The following is a 12722-nucleotide window of genomic DNA, read 5'->3' as shown; positions in this document are numbered from 1 at the left end:
AAGCTGATCAGATGGTAAGGTTTTTAAAGACAATTTGTACATCTTGTATCATAGATTGCTAACACTTCCTGACCGACACGACGACGTAAGCTTCCACATGTAAGAACAAGAGGCAGCACTGATTTCAAACCTCGTGCAAATGCTTTATCATCATTATCTTATTTAATGCTCAGACCAACCCAATAAAGTTACTGGTATTGTAACTTAAAGATGACAAAACTGAGACTCAGAGAGACTGTGTAGATGGCCTGGACAGAGCAAGTTAATGGTGGGGCTGAGATGTGTACCAAGATAAAACTGCAATGCTGAACTATCTCCTGCCATGACATCACAGACAATCTATGTAGGATTGCTTTTGTACACATCCTGTATGCCTGAATATAATGTGAGGTATTTCTCATAGTTTCTCATTCCTCAGAAGAAAAGGAGTTTAGTTTTGGATACTCAGAGATGTCATCTGACTGAAATCAGTTTTAAAAAGGTGGGGGAGGGGGAAAGACAAAGAAACGGAACACATGTTTAGTAGTTATTTCCTGAGGGTATGCCTTCAAAATTGGAAATGTTGACTGTATTTGTAAATAAGCATTTTAAATAAATTTTTAAAAGTAAAACATTAGGTTTCACTATAGAGATGACAAAAATACATCCATAAAATGAAAAACAAAACAACTAGTTAGTTTTTCTCTGAATGGACAGATAGACATGAAAAAATCCAAAAGTGTAGTTATCTCAAACTTTGACGTAAGGGAAGGCAATGACCTACACTACACCAAAGTAAAAGATGCATAAAAATTTTTTTTTTTTTTTAAAGATTTTATTTATTTATTTGAGAGAGAGAATGAGAGAGAAAGAGCACATGAGAGGGGGGAGGGTCAGAGGGAGAAGCAGACTCCCTGCCGAGCAGGGAGCCCGATGCGGGACTTGATCCCGGGACTCCAGGATCATGACCTGAGCCGAAGGCAGTCGCTCAACCAACTGAGCCACCCAGGCGCCCAAGATGCATAAAAATTTAAAGGAATGTTTTATAAAATGTGAGAGGAAAAAAGCAGTTTGAAATGAATATTCTGGTTGACATAATATGTAATTTTTAAATACTTACATGTAACTAAGTTAGTGATACTGTAAGTAGACCTTTATTGATTTCACCTATATCCTAAAAGTTTACATATTTAAGTTGGCTAAAAACTTTTATAGATTTTCTCAAGAGAAAAAAGGGGGAATCATCCTTTATGTGAACCCCTAATATTCAGGCACATACAGTACATCATTTATAGTGTGGAAATGCAAAGAAACCATCAGGAGCTTTATGATCCTCAATTATAACAAACTCCTAAGAGTTTTAGTACAATTTGCTTTTTCATGGCCTACAGAGATATTACAGATTGGAACTTGGTAGGAAAACATTATCTTTGAAAATTACCCACAAACACTTCAAGCTAATGTAACAATGTGTGCCAACGATATTTTAGTAACAACACTTACCCACTGAATTCTAGAGATAATAAATAAAACCACATGAATATATCGTTATTGTGCTTTTGGTGTGCATGAATTTGGCTAAAAATGTCAATTCGCTGCCAGGTGGGCCTAGTACCAACTCCCCCACCTGCTGGACAGCCAAGCGCTGCTGTTTGAGGTGAGCCTCCATGTGGGCCTTGAAGTCCTCTGCCTTCTTCTGTTCACTAACCTTAGCCTGTTGCTCAACTGCTTGTGCCTTTTCTTTCTCCACTCTGCAGGGGGGAAAAAAGGAGGAATTTTATCAGAAACTACACTATTAGACAACTGGTATCAAATATTAAGTGAAATCTGGTCGACTTTCATATTATAAAAAGATATAAAATTATTTCTGCTTAAAAACAATAAATGTAAGATAATTAGAAACTGACAAATGGATAAAACACATTAAAATTAGAAACAAGACTTTAACAAATGATCTATAGCTAGCACTTAAAATCAAGAGGTGAAATAAAATTAACTAGGATATACTGAAGTTAAGCTTCAAATATCTGATTACATGTAAACCATTTCCTTACCTTTCAGCAAACGCCCTGATCTCCCACAATTCCAACTCTTCCTCTGCTACCCAAGTTTCAATAATAACAGGGCCAGTTTGCTTGGGCGTTTCTGGTCTCTTTGGCCGTAATGCACTTGATCGAAGGCCTTTCCTCTGAGGTGTAGGTGTTTCTTTGGAAAAGAAATCAGAGCATTTTAAGCAAATATAGCTTCTAAAATTACAATACTTCTGGCATCTCCTCTTAGATCATGAAAAACAGGAGTTGGCAAACTTTTTCTTAAAGGGCCAGATGGTAAATACTTTACACTACGCAGGACAGATGGTCTCTGTTACAACTATTCAGCTGTGCCTCTGTATCATGAAAAGAGCCAGAAACAATACATAAAGTGAATATGTATGGCTGTGTTCCAATCAAACTTTATTAACAAAACCAGGTGGTGGGTCAAAGCTCATGGGCCAGGTTTGCTGGCCCCTGATATAAAAGACCTGTAAGCCTTTACCCAGCCTGTTCCATCTGCCTGTAACACTACTCCTAGGCTCTGTCCCCCTCACTTGACTAACGTCTATTTATCCTTCACACACCGACATGGATACTTGTCCTTCAAGAAGCCTAGCGCATTCTTCCCACACAGTTGGGCTGGGGGTCCTTGGCATGTACTATTCTGGCAATGTGTATTTTCCATCACAGAACTGAGAAGGGGGATTTGGAAGTTGCCCATGTAAAGAAGGGATCTGAAACTATTAAGCAGAGGTAAAATTTCCTAATGGTAAGATTTTAAAAATAAAAAGTAGGAAGAGGCAAGCATTGAACCATCCCATTTGTTCAGGGAATAGGGAAGCAGTCGAAGAAAACAGAAACAGCGGTAGGACCTAGGTTATCCAAAGTGGTAAGAGGCAAAGAAATGCGATCCAAGGAGATTGCGGTGATCTGAAAGCTCTGGGGCCAAGACTGAAGATGGGTCAGAAACCGCTTGTTCCATCTGTTTCTCTGCCCATCAACTGAGCTGTCTCAGTTCCACAACAACCCTGTTTTAATTATGCTAATTTTCATCCTCTACTAGGACAGTATCCCTTATTGAGGTTCTTTTTAAAAAAATCTATTCTCATTTATTCTCCAAGATGAACTTTTGACTTAATTCAATTGATTTCAAAATGTAAATTGTATACATTTGGGGACAATTAGCTTCTATTATTAAATAGCATGTTTCTAAGGACAGCATTCTCTTTTTACCCATTTCATAAAGGATTTTTCCCTAAATGTTTTTATTGCACGTATGAAATAAAATTATTGATTTTAAACTGTATCTCGAGTCCAGTCACCTCACTGAACTCTTTTTAGCATTAACAGTTTTGATTCTCGTTACAGAAGTATAATCCTATAACCTTTTCTTTGCTTCTGTGAGAATAGGGGCTGAATCCCATTCTTCCATGTATTTGCTGTCTAGTGCTTATCATGTAGTTGCTCTATAAATGTTTACTGATTCACACTCTTTATGCCTCTTAGATTATTTCTACCCTGAGAACTCAAGTATTTCACAACAGCTTTAACCCTTGAATCAAGAGATGGTCAGTGATCACTTATGTGTCAGATTCTGCAGCAGGTGTCAGGACAACAAACTAGACAGACTCAGGAGCTGCCCTCTTGGAGCTGACAGTCTGGTGTCAATCACTGCTCCACAGCTTAACTGTAAGAGGTATCATTATTCTTTAAGACTTATTTATTTTGAGAGAGAGAGAGCTCACACGCACGCACGAGTACAAGCGGGTGGAGGGGCAGAGGGAGAGAATCTTTCAAGCACACTTCCTGCTGAGCTACAGCCTGACATGGGGCTCGATCCCACAACCCATGAAATCGTGACCTGAGCCAAAACCAAGTCAGACACTCAACCAACTGAGCCACCCAGGTGCCCCTATAAGAGGTATTATTATACTTCTCTGTACCCTCCCTGTGTTTGGAACAATGCCTATAGATATGTGTGTCTAGTGAAATCCTGTTAGGGTTTATTACTTAAATATCATTTTAAAAAATATAATAGATTGTAATGAAAAGATCTCTTTTTCAAAAGTGGAATTATTAACAATTATTATCAAATTTTTTAAAAAGATTTTATTTATTTGTCAGAGAGAGAGAGTACAAGCAGGGGAAGTGGCAAGCAGAGAGAGAGAAGCAGGCTCCCCGCTGAGCAAGGAGCCTGATGCAGGACTGATCCCAGGACCCTGGGATCATGACCTGAGCTGAAGGCAGACACTTAACTGACTGAGCCACCCAGGTGTCCCTATAATCAAATTTTAATTCATAAAAGATACGGTTAATAGGTCAATAACAAAAGAACAGAATTCTTTGTATTCCTTACCTTTTGGTGCTTCTGGAACTCCAATGGGGCAAATGATTTTCCGGATACAATATTCAGATCGAATGCCATAAGGACCAACATCTCGCCTTTTAATTATCTCTGTTGTTGTGATTTCAGTTTCAGATGTTTCTATGGTGATTTAATCCACATAATATTAATAACCACCTAAAATATTCAGAGACTAAAAAGGTATAACATCTGGTGCTTTAAAAAAAGGAGACACACATGGAATAAACTTTTGCAAACAACTGATTAATTAATGACTTTAGGGTCACTGCTAGAGTGCAATAATACTTTCTTCCTCAGTGAAAATTTCTAAACTGAGCAAAATGCTATTTGGGGGCAGCTTAGTTTCTGGCGGCAAAACAGTCAAAATAATAAGAGTAGAAAGAAGCAGCAAGCATAGGGTTCCAGATGTCCCAGTTTAAATGACTTATACTCTACAATAATAAAGATCTTTTTTTAAAAAAAGATTTATTTTTTGAAAGTGAGTGCACGCACACGCGCAAGTGAGTGAGCATGGGGGGTTGTGGGAGTTGTGGGTGGGGTAGGGAGGGAGAGAGAGAGTCTCAAGCAGATTCTCTGCTGAGCATGGAGCCCAAGGCAGGGCTCAATCTCACAACCCCAAGATCATGACCTGAGCCAAAATCAAGAGTCAGATGCTTAACCGATTGAGCCACCCAGGTGCCCCAACAAAGATCCTTTAAAAATTCAGACTGGTTCACACATAAGTGACTCACCTTATAATCTGAACCCCCTTCCCTGCCCCCAGGATCTTACAGCATGTGCTGCCCAACTTTAGCAAGCTATATTTTTATACATAAGCGTTGTATTTTAATAAATAACAGAAATGCTTAAAATTAAGTGAACTGTCAAGTGATTTTTTTCTCTTTTCAACTTAAACTAGAAAATAAGAAACCCTTACCTGTCCGCGTAGTCCCTCCTCCTGGAGGAGCCTTGGCCGCCATGTCATCCCATCTCAGGCTTGCCCACAGTAACCGTAACATAAGGCTCACTCCAGCTAAGGACTTTACAGTCTGAAGTCTATACCTGAAAGAAAAACCCAAGAAAAACTACATATGTATTGTGTAGTACACACGCACGCACACGCACACACACCTTCTATTATTAAACCAAAGGGCTGTATCTTGTCTTCATTATGATTTTAATAATCATAATACGATTTTGTAAGCACTGTGGCTATTATACATCCCTTAATAACTTTTTTGTTCCTAGGCATAACATGCACCTAACAACTTAAAAAGGGTCTGTAGTCGCTTCAAATACCATATAAATTTGTAAAATGAGCATGTTTCATTTTAAGACTGACATGGCAAGAATTTATGAAGATTTTATACATTTAGCCTAATTCCAAAATATGTGTTAGAGAAATTACAAAGGAGAACAAATATAGAGAAATATAACTGTGTTACTAAAGATGATAAAGGTTTTGAAGGATAAAATCTTAACTGATTGATTTGTGCTGAAACAAACTGCAATTGTTTAAATTTTCTCAAAACACAAAACAGAACAGAAAAAAAAAAAAAAAAAAGACCCCCCCTACAAATCCAGTAAGGCCTTTCCAAATGGACAGAAATTTTGTATCCAAATGGTGGTTCTGCAAAACATGAACTACCTGATGATAATGACCTGCTAATACTAATAAACACTAACCACATTAGAATAATAGTAGGTAGAATTCTACAATATAATCAGTAATAAAAAAGGACAATACTAGATTAGTTATTGATCAGGAGACAAAGGAATCTCTGTGTTCAGGTTTTTTCTAAGCATTGGGTGCAGTTATTGAACATTTTAGATACTCTTTTAAAAATAATATTAAAGATATATTTCAGAATGAGTTTATAACTGCAATGAATATTATGTCCCAAGATGGAACTAACCATGAAATACTGTAAAGCAGCCCTAAGGGTATCATTTCTCTATTAGTGTGGTCTTTGTGTAATTAAACTCTGTTGACATTTCCATGTACTTTATAAATGAATATCCTGATTAATTCGAGTATACAGAAAAATCTATACAACTAAAATAATTTCCTCCTCTAACAGAGGTAGAAGGTAAACCTTAAGACAATTTGTATTTGAGAGGCAATGCTTTCTATTCTAAACATTAAGCTGGGAAAATGAACAATGTGAGAAAGGGAAACACTCCAACCAAAGAGTTGCAGCAGCTTCTTAAATTCCCATCTCCGCCTGTGACACCAGGATTTCCTTTGTTGTGCTGTCGCCCTGTGAATCCTCTGACCTGGACAGAACAATTCTTAAAGGGGAGGGTCAATGTTATCCAGTGCAGGGATGTCCTGAGAAGGGGGTGGAAAGTACGTGTCACTTTCAGACCACACCCTATAGAAATGCATAGGGAACCCTGGACGCCAAATGGTTATGTATGTGGGAAGAGAAATGTTTCTCATTCTCTCTCTTCTTCCTCGGATTACTCTCTACAACTTCAATGCATCTCTATATTTTGCAATGGAAACACCACAGCCGGGGCACACACCAAAAGCCTGTTCATTCACGTATTCGTTCAAAAAATACTTGAGTGCCTTCTATGTGTGTTAGACTAACTGAAAGGAGCTGGAGACAGGGAAATAAATCATAATCTGTTCTCGCATCCTCAGGAGCTGTACCAGAGGTAAGTGCGAGGAGCCCCTGACTCGGCTCTGGGATGGGGAGCAGAGCTTAGCTTGAGTCTCAAAGGACAAAGATGCGGAGGTGGCTACACCAGGGCAAGGGCATACATATGCTCAGGAGGAAAGTGTACCACAGCACACTCTTCTTCCCAGAAACCACATCTGGTGTGCTCTGACGGGAGGGAAGGGGTGTGGAAGCGCAGCAAGAGAGGAAGCCGGCACGAGAGAGGACTGCAGAGTCCGAATGTACTGCACCAAAGGGGAGGACAGAAGAAGAGCCCTGGAGGTGAGCGGTATGAAGCCTTCTGAAACGCATCCAGTATAGGATGGGTTGTAAAGGGAAGTACTTCTCACAGACACGGTGCACAGGTGACGAGCTCACCGCCCGCCACCCCCCAGCCCCGCAGCTGTAGTTAACACTCTGAAGGCTGCTCAGCTCAGTCAGAATAGTCACAGAATCGATCTGCCTTTTGGGAGAATCGTTTGGGCAGCACTGTGGAGGCAACTACTGGTTCCAAGTGATAATGAAACACAGAATCAGGGCCTGGGAAAAAGGAAGTAAGAGAATGGACAGTGTGGAGGAAAAAAGAGGCCTAATGAGTTGACAAGACGAGTTTCACTTTTCACTACTGCTCAGCCTTAACATTAATAAAGATCAAACATGCACCTCTTGGCATTCTTGGCTTCTACTCTAAGCATCAGACATTATTTTATTCAAGTTTGAGTATAAAAATGCATTTCACATGCATGGTTTTTACAGCAATACACTTTTTAAAAATGCATTCTAAAGTCAAGAATATGTTACATATTTACCCATGCCTCTGTTAGATACAAGGGATTCTGTTTCCCTCAACTTCAGCAAATTTAGACGTTAGCACATATTTGACGGCAATATCTGTTTAAAATATACAGGAAGGTATTTCCTTCCATTATAAAATGAGAAATTAACTAAACAGATACCAATTGTGCCCACAGTGCATATTAAAACATAATAATACAAGGCTCCTGAAACCCAGCCGTGCAGAAAAGGGCCCTGGGCAACACCTGATCGGACCTGGTTCAGAGAAAAGTGCTTCCCAGTTGAGCCTACCTTCCACTTCAGAAAAGAAAAGAGCAGAAAGGTTGGCCTCCACAACTGCCAGGTCATTTTAATTAAAGTATTTGTACATAGTAACTTTTCCAGTGGGAAAGAAGTTACCTGCAGGACAGTCAAGGATACATTTTGGGACCGCTCTCAATGAAGAAAGCAGAAAAGTGCAGAGTAATCCTATAAATCCATGAACTGTAATGAAGAGTTCCTTGATTCCCTGCAGGATTCTGCAAATCCTTCATTGCAGGCCCTGCAGAGAAATTGTACTTTTCAGCTGTCTCTATTGAATGTGTAATGGAGTGATGATATTTTAATTCAAATCAAAAGAGTTATAAAAACCTTGGTCAAACCAACTATGACTGGTCATATTAATAAGTTCATTCCTTTAGAGAGAGTACTCATTTACACTTTTTGTTTTATAATACTAATTATAATATAAAAGAAACAAACAAACAAAAGGTATGGTTTTAACTTAAAGAAACTGGAACCATAATAAAGACATACAGAAATGAAGCCTAGAGTGCAATGGAGCTGGCTCAGTCACTTCCTAAAATAACTTCAGGTTCCTATCAAAATCTAGCAGCAATCAAGACTGTTCCTGACTTCCAAGCATGCCCCACAGAAACTCTTATGTTTTCAGTGTTTATGTTCCATCCTTTCCAGTTGTGAGGGTGCAAAGATAAAAAGACAAGGACATGAAAAAGGACAAAGCAAGGACAGATAATGTGAAATGTGATATAGCAGCAGTACTGGACTGGGATTTAGGAAAACCGGGCACTATTCCTAACTCTGTCCCTCTGTGGCCAGAGGCAAATTATTACACATCTCTAAAAGATAAGAATTTCTAAGATCCTTTCCCAATATAAAACTACACGATCTGACAACTGCCAACACTACGTACTCATGACTCATCCCCAAAGCTTAATGCCCAGAAAATTTTAAATTAAGACTATTTCTGGGTTTAAAAAAATCCCTAAGGAATCTGAGACTACCTCTTCTCACATAAATAACAAAGAACTCCAAAACAAATGTTTACCATGCAAATAAATTACATTAGGAAGATTTCCACATTACGATGAACTTTGTGTGATTCCCAGGCATGTTTCCTATGTCTTTATGTTTCTATGAATTACCTAATAGAAATAAAATACAAACATTCCAGAAAGTTGATTATCCAAGTCTGCAATTCTCTCATTCCCAAGGCAAACACATGGCAATAACTTGGAAAGTTAAACCACAAAAACAACTATGTTTGACATGTTTCTTCTGTCTTGTGAAAAGTAAAACTGAATTTCACTTTAAAGAATTCCCTTACATTTTTTCAGTCTTTTATTAAGATTTTTCCCTAAGAAACTTGAGTATCTCCCAGCTGGCCAAATTCAAGATTCTCTGTATCTTATTTCCACTGCTAACTTGGCCCATTAAACTTCTGCTTTCCTGTCGCATCTCTTATTATCTCATTTTTTCTACAAAAAATGAGATATGCCTATCAGATAATGCTTGTAAGACTTTCTCCCTTCCCCAAATACATACCTCCAAGTGATACCAAAGGTTGGTCTAGGAGAAGGATATGGCCATATATCCAAGGCAGGTTTTGCATTGTAATTAAAATAAGGGACTTCTCGGATTCCTCCTTTTCTGGCCAACTTTTTTAAGTCATCATTAGGCAAAACAAATATGCTCTTCTTGCTGCTCTTGGTGATAAACTTTCTATAGGATGGCAGAGCTGTACCTGAACGAGTCTTCTTGGGCCTTGAAAATTTCATGAGTTTCACTTTGTCTCTTGTGGAATATTCTTTGCTCACGGTCATAGATGTCACCAGAGTGCCCCCTGCAGTGGTCAGTGAGTCTGTCACTGTTGTGGTGACCACAGTTTTGCTCTGCTCCTTCACAGAGATGATGTCCACACTGCTGCCTGTGGCAGGTGTGGAAAGCTTTGTTACCGTTGTAGTGGTGGTTGTGACAGTGGATTTGGCACAATTTTCTGTGGACGAGACCACAGTCTGCTTATCACCTTTTGCTACTTTGATTACAGTTTTTGATTCTGTGGCCACCGTGGATGTCATGGTGGTGACTTCTGTGATGACTGTTTTTCTCTTGGGCTCTCCATTGACATTTTCATCTTTGTGGGCGGGCAGACCATTTTCATCAACAAAATCATTACTGAGGTTAGATTCCTCTCCAGAAGTAACAGGTGAGGGAGTAACTTTCTTAACTTCGGAGGTTTCAATTTCCATATCTTCTACCTGATTCGCTGAACTGCTTTCTGGGCAAGACAGTGGAGGCATGGCAGCGTGTGCACTCTCAGGCTCTTTGGTTGACGGCACGGTCTCTACGCTGTCTTGGTAGTCACCTTCAGCATCTGAAGATCTCAGTAAAGATGACTTTATTTCCAGGTTGTTTTTTTCATTAAAATCTTCCATGATGACATCACCATTCATGAATGGCTTTACAGCAGATTCTTTAGCAGTCAAAGACTTAATATCATTTTCAGGAATTATCTTATTTATATTATTAAGCTTTGGTTCAATATCACCACTTACTACTTTACCCTCAGAGATTTCCTTCAAGCATTCCCCTTTTAAATATGATTTGGGTTTATTATCTTTTCCATTTATTTGAAAGGTACTTGCTTTCTGTCCTTTCTTTTCAGACTCTCGATTTTCATTATTCTTTTTGTCAGTGCTACTTTTTAGACTGACTTGATCAATACATTTATTAACTGATCTCTCCTCTAATTTCTGTTCTTGACTTGGCTTTCTACCATTTGCTTCAGTTACCTTACCCTGTGGTCTTTTATCATAGTTTCCAGTGGATTTATCTGGAACAAACTCCCGTTTCAATGGTTCCAAGCCTTCAATACCTTGTTCTTGAGTTATGAACTGCTCAGAAAGACTTTCATTGCTATTCTGAACAATCATATCTTCTTCACTGCTGTCCTGAATAGACATAGTATCGGAACTATTTTCCAAAGTGCTGTTATATTCAGAGACACATCCTAGTTTTCCTTCAAAGTCCACTGCTTTTGACAGAGATGGGAGATCTCTATCATCAGTACTTTTAGGTACTGATGGAAGTGAAGGGCTCTGGGAAGGAGAAACAATGGTGTCATTATCCTCCTGTATGAGTGGTTTTTTGTTCTTATAGATCAAAGTACCAATTTCATCTGCACTGGCTAGTTTGGAGTCACCAATGAGAAAGTCACTTCCTCTTGTTTTAATCTTACCAGGTTCCTGGCCTTGACTGGTAGGTTCAGAGAGACTCTCATCTATGTCATTTCCAACAGAATTTTGTTTCTGACAGTTTGTCTCTGGACTCTGAATGGAGATGTCATCTAACATTTGATCTTTTGGATAAAGTCTGTCTGTTGTATGATCAGGATCACCGATTCCAAGAATTGAGGAATCGCTTTGTGAACATCCCCGAATCACATCTTCAGATTTACCATTACTTGCATTAGGGCTTTGTTCTTGTCTAAGTGAGTCACTTTGACACCCTTCTTTTGCTTTCATTGTTACTGGTGACTCAGAAAGGCTTTTCAAAGAACTTGTAGAGGCCTTTCCTATACCCTTAATTCCACCCTCCAACTTCATTTTCTCGAGGCGCTGTTTTTCTTCCAGTGTAAACTGTTTAATTCTCCTTTCAAGAAGTCCATCTAGTTTGGATGATTTAATTTTCTTTTTATAACTAGTCCTTAGATGGAAGCCCTCACTGACATTGACCACATCTACTTGAGAACCTTCCTGACAGTTTATACGTGGCTCTGTTTTCACATCATCATCTATCTCCATTGGTTCTTCCTTAAAGGGTTTCTCATTGTCAGAATCTAAAATTTCTTGTACATCTGTGAAACAAAGACATTTACGTAAGTGTAACTTTTAGTCTCAAATGCGGAATTCACAATATTTTATTTTAGAAACTACCAATGTTTCTTGTTTTCACTCAAGAGCTTCGATATAAATATATATTCGAAAGCTCCTGATACATGATTAAGATAGATCGACAGGGCTAAACTTTATAAAAGGTTTAAAAACATCTAGTAAATATTTAAATATTCTGATTCTTAGTATCTGAAATTGGAATGTCACAATGTAAAACTACTTAGCACGTGACAGCCCATACGCCAGTACCTTCATGGAATATTTTGTATAGACTATTTTGTAGTCATAAAATATCTTAGGGCTCATATATTACCTAGTTTATCTAGTTTTTAAAAAATGACTTTTCACAAAAGACAATATATGTTCCTCAGAAGGTTGGACACAGAGTTATTAGCTCATGACCCAGTAATTCCACTACTAGGTATTTACCCAAGAGGGATGAAAGCATATGTCCATATAAGAACTTGTACACGAACGTCCTTATCAGTTTTCATAACAGCCAAAAAGTGGAAACAACCCAAATGTCCATCAACTGATGAATGGATAAACAAAAAGTGGCACGTCTATACAATGGACTATTATTATTCAGAAATAAAAAGGAATGACAAAATGCTGACACATGCTACAACATGGATGAACCTGGAAAACATTACACCAAGTCCAAGAAGTCAGTCACGAAGGACCACATATTATATGATTCCATTTAGACAGAACATCCAAAATTGGGCAAATC

The 12722-nt window shown here is 38.5% G+C and overlaps 1 protein-coding gene across 12 annotated transcripts in view; it reads right to left on the bottom strand.

The window, feature by feature from the left end:
* Positions 1-12722, bottom strand: part of BPTF (bromodomain PHD finger transcription factor) — a 150737-nt gene that overhangs the window by 39895 nt on the left and 98120 nt on the right. For 8 of the 12 annotated variants that reach the window (XM_035026244.1, XM_035026235.1, XM_035026238.1 and 5 more), the window contains 5 exons: positions 9642-11952; positions 5294-5418; positions 4369-4497; positions 2034-2184; positions 1607-1730 (listed from right to left, as the gene is read on the bottom strand). In XM_035026244.1, coding sequence (XP_034882135.1) covers positions 1607-1730; positions 2034-2184; positions 4369-4497; positions 5294-5418; positions 9642-11952 — 2840 coding nt within the window. The remainder of the gene's footprint in view (positions 1-1606; positions 1731-2033; positions 2185-4368; positions 4498-5293; positions 5419-9641; positions 11953-12722) is intronic. The other 4 variants (XM_035026236.1, XM_035026240.1, XM_035026242.1 and 1 more) reach the window with 1 other exon arrangement.

The sequence above is a fragment of the Mirounga leonina genome, unplaced genomic scaffold, assembly GCF_011800145.1.
Source record: "Mirounga leonina isolate KUSES-001 unplaced genomic scaffold, KU_Mleo_1.0 Mir_197, whole genome shotgun sequence".
Lineage (NCBI taxonomy): Eukaryota > Metazoa > Chordata > Mammalia > Carnivora > Phocidae > Mirounga > Mirounga leonina.
Note: the sequence above shows the minus strand (reverse complement) of the source record. Positions and strands in the feature narration are given on the sequence as shown.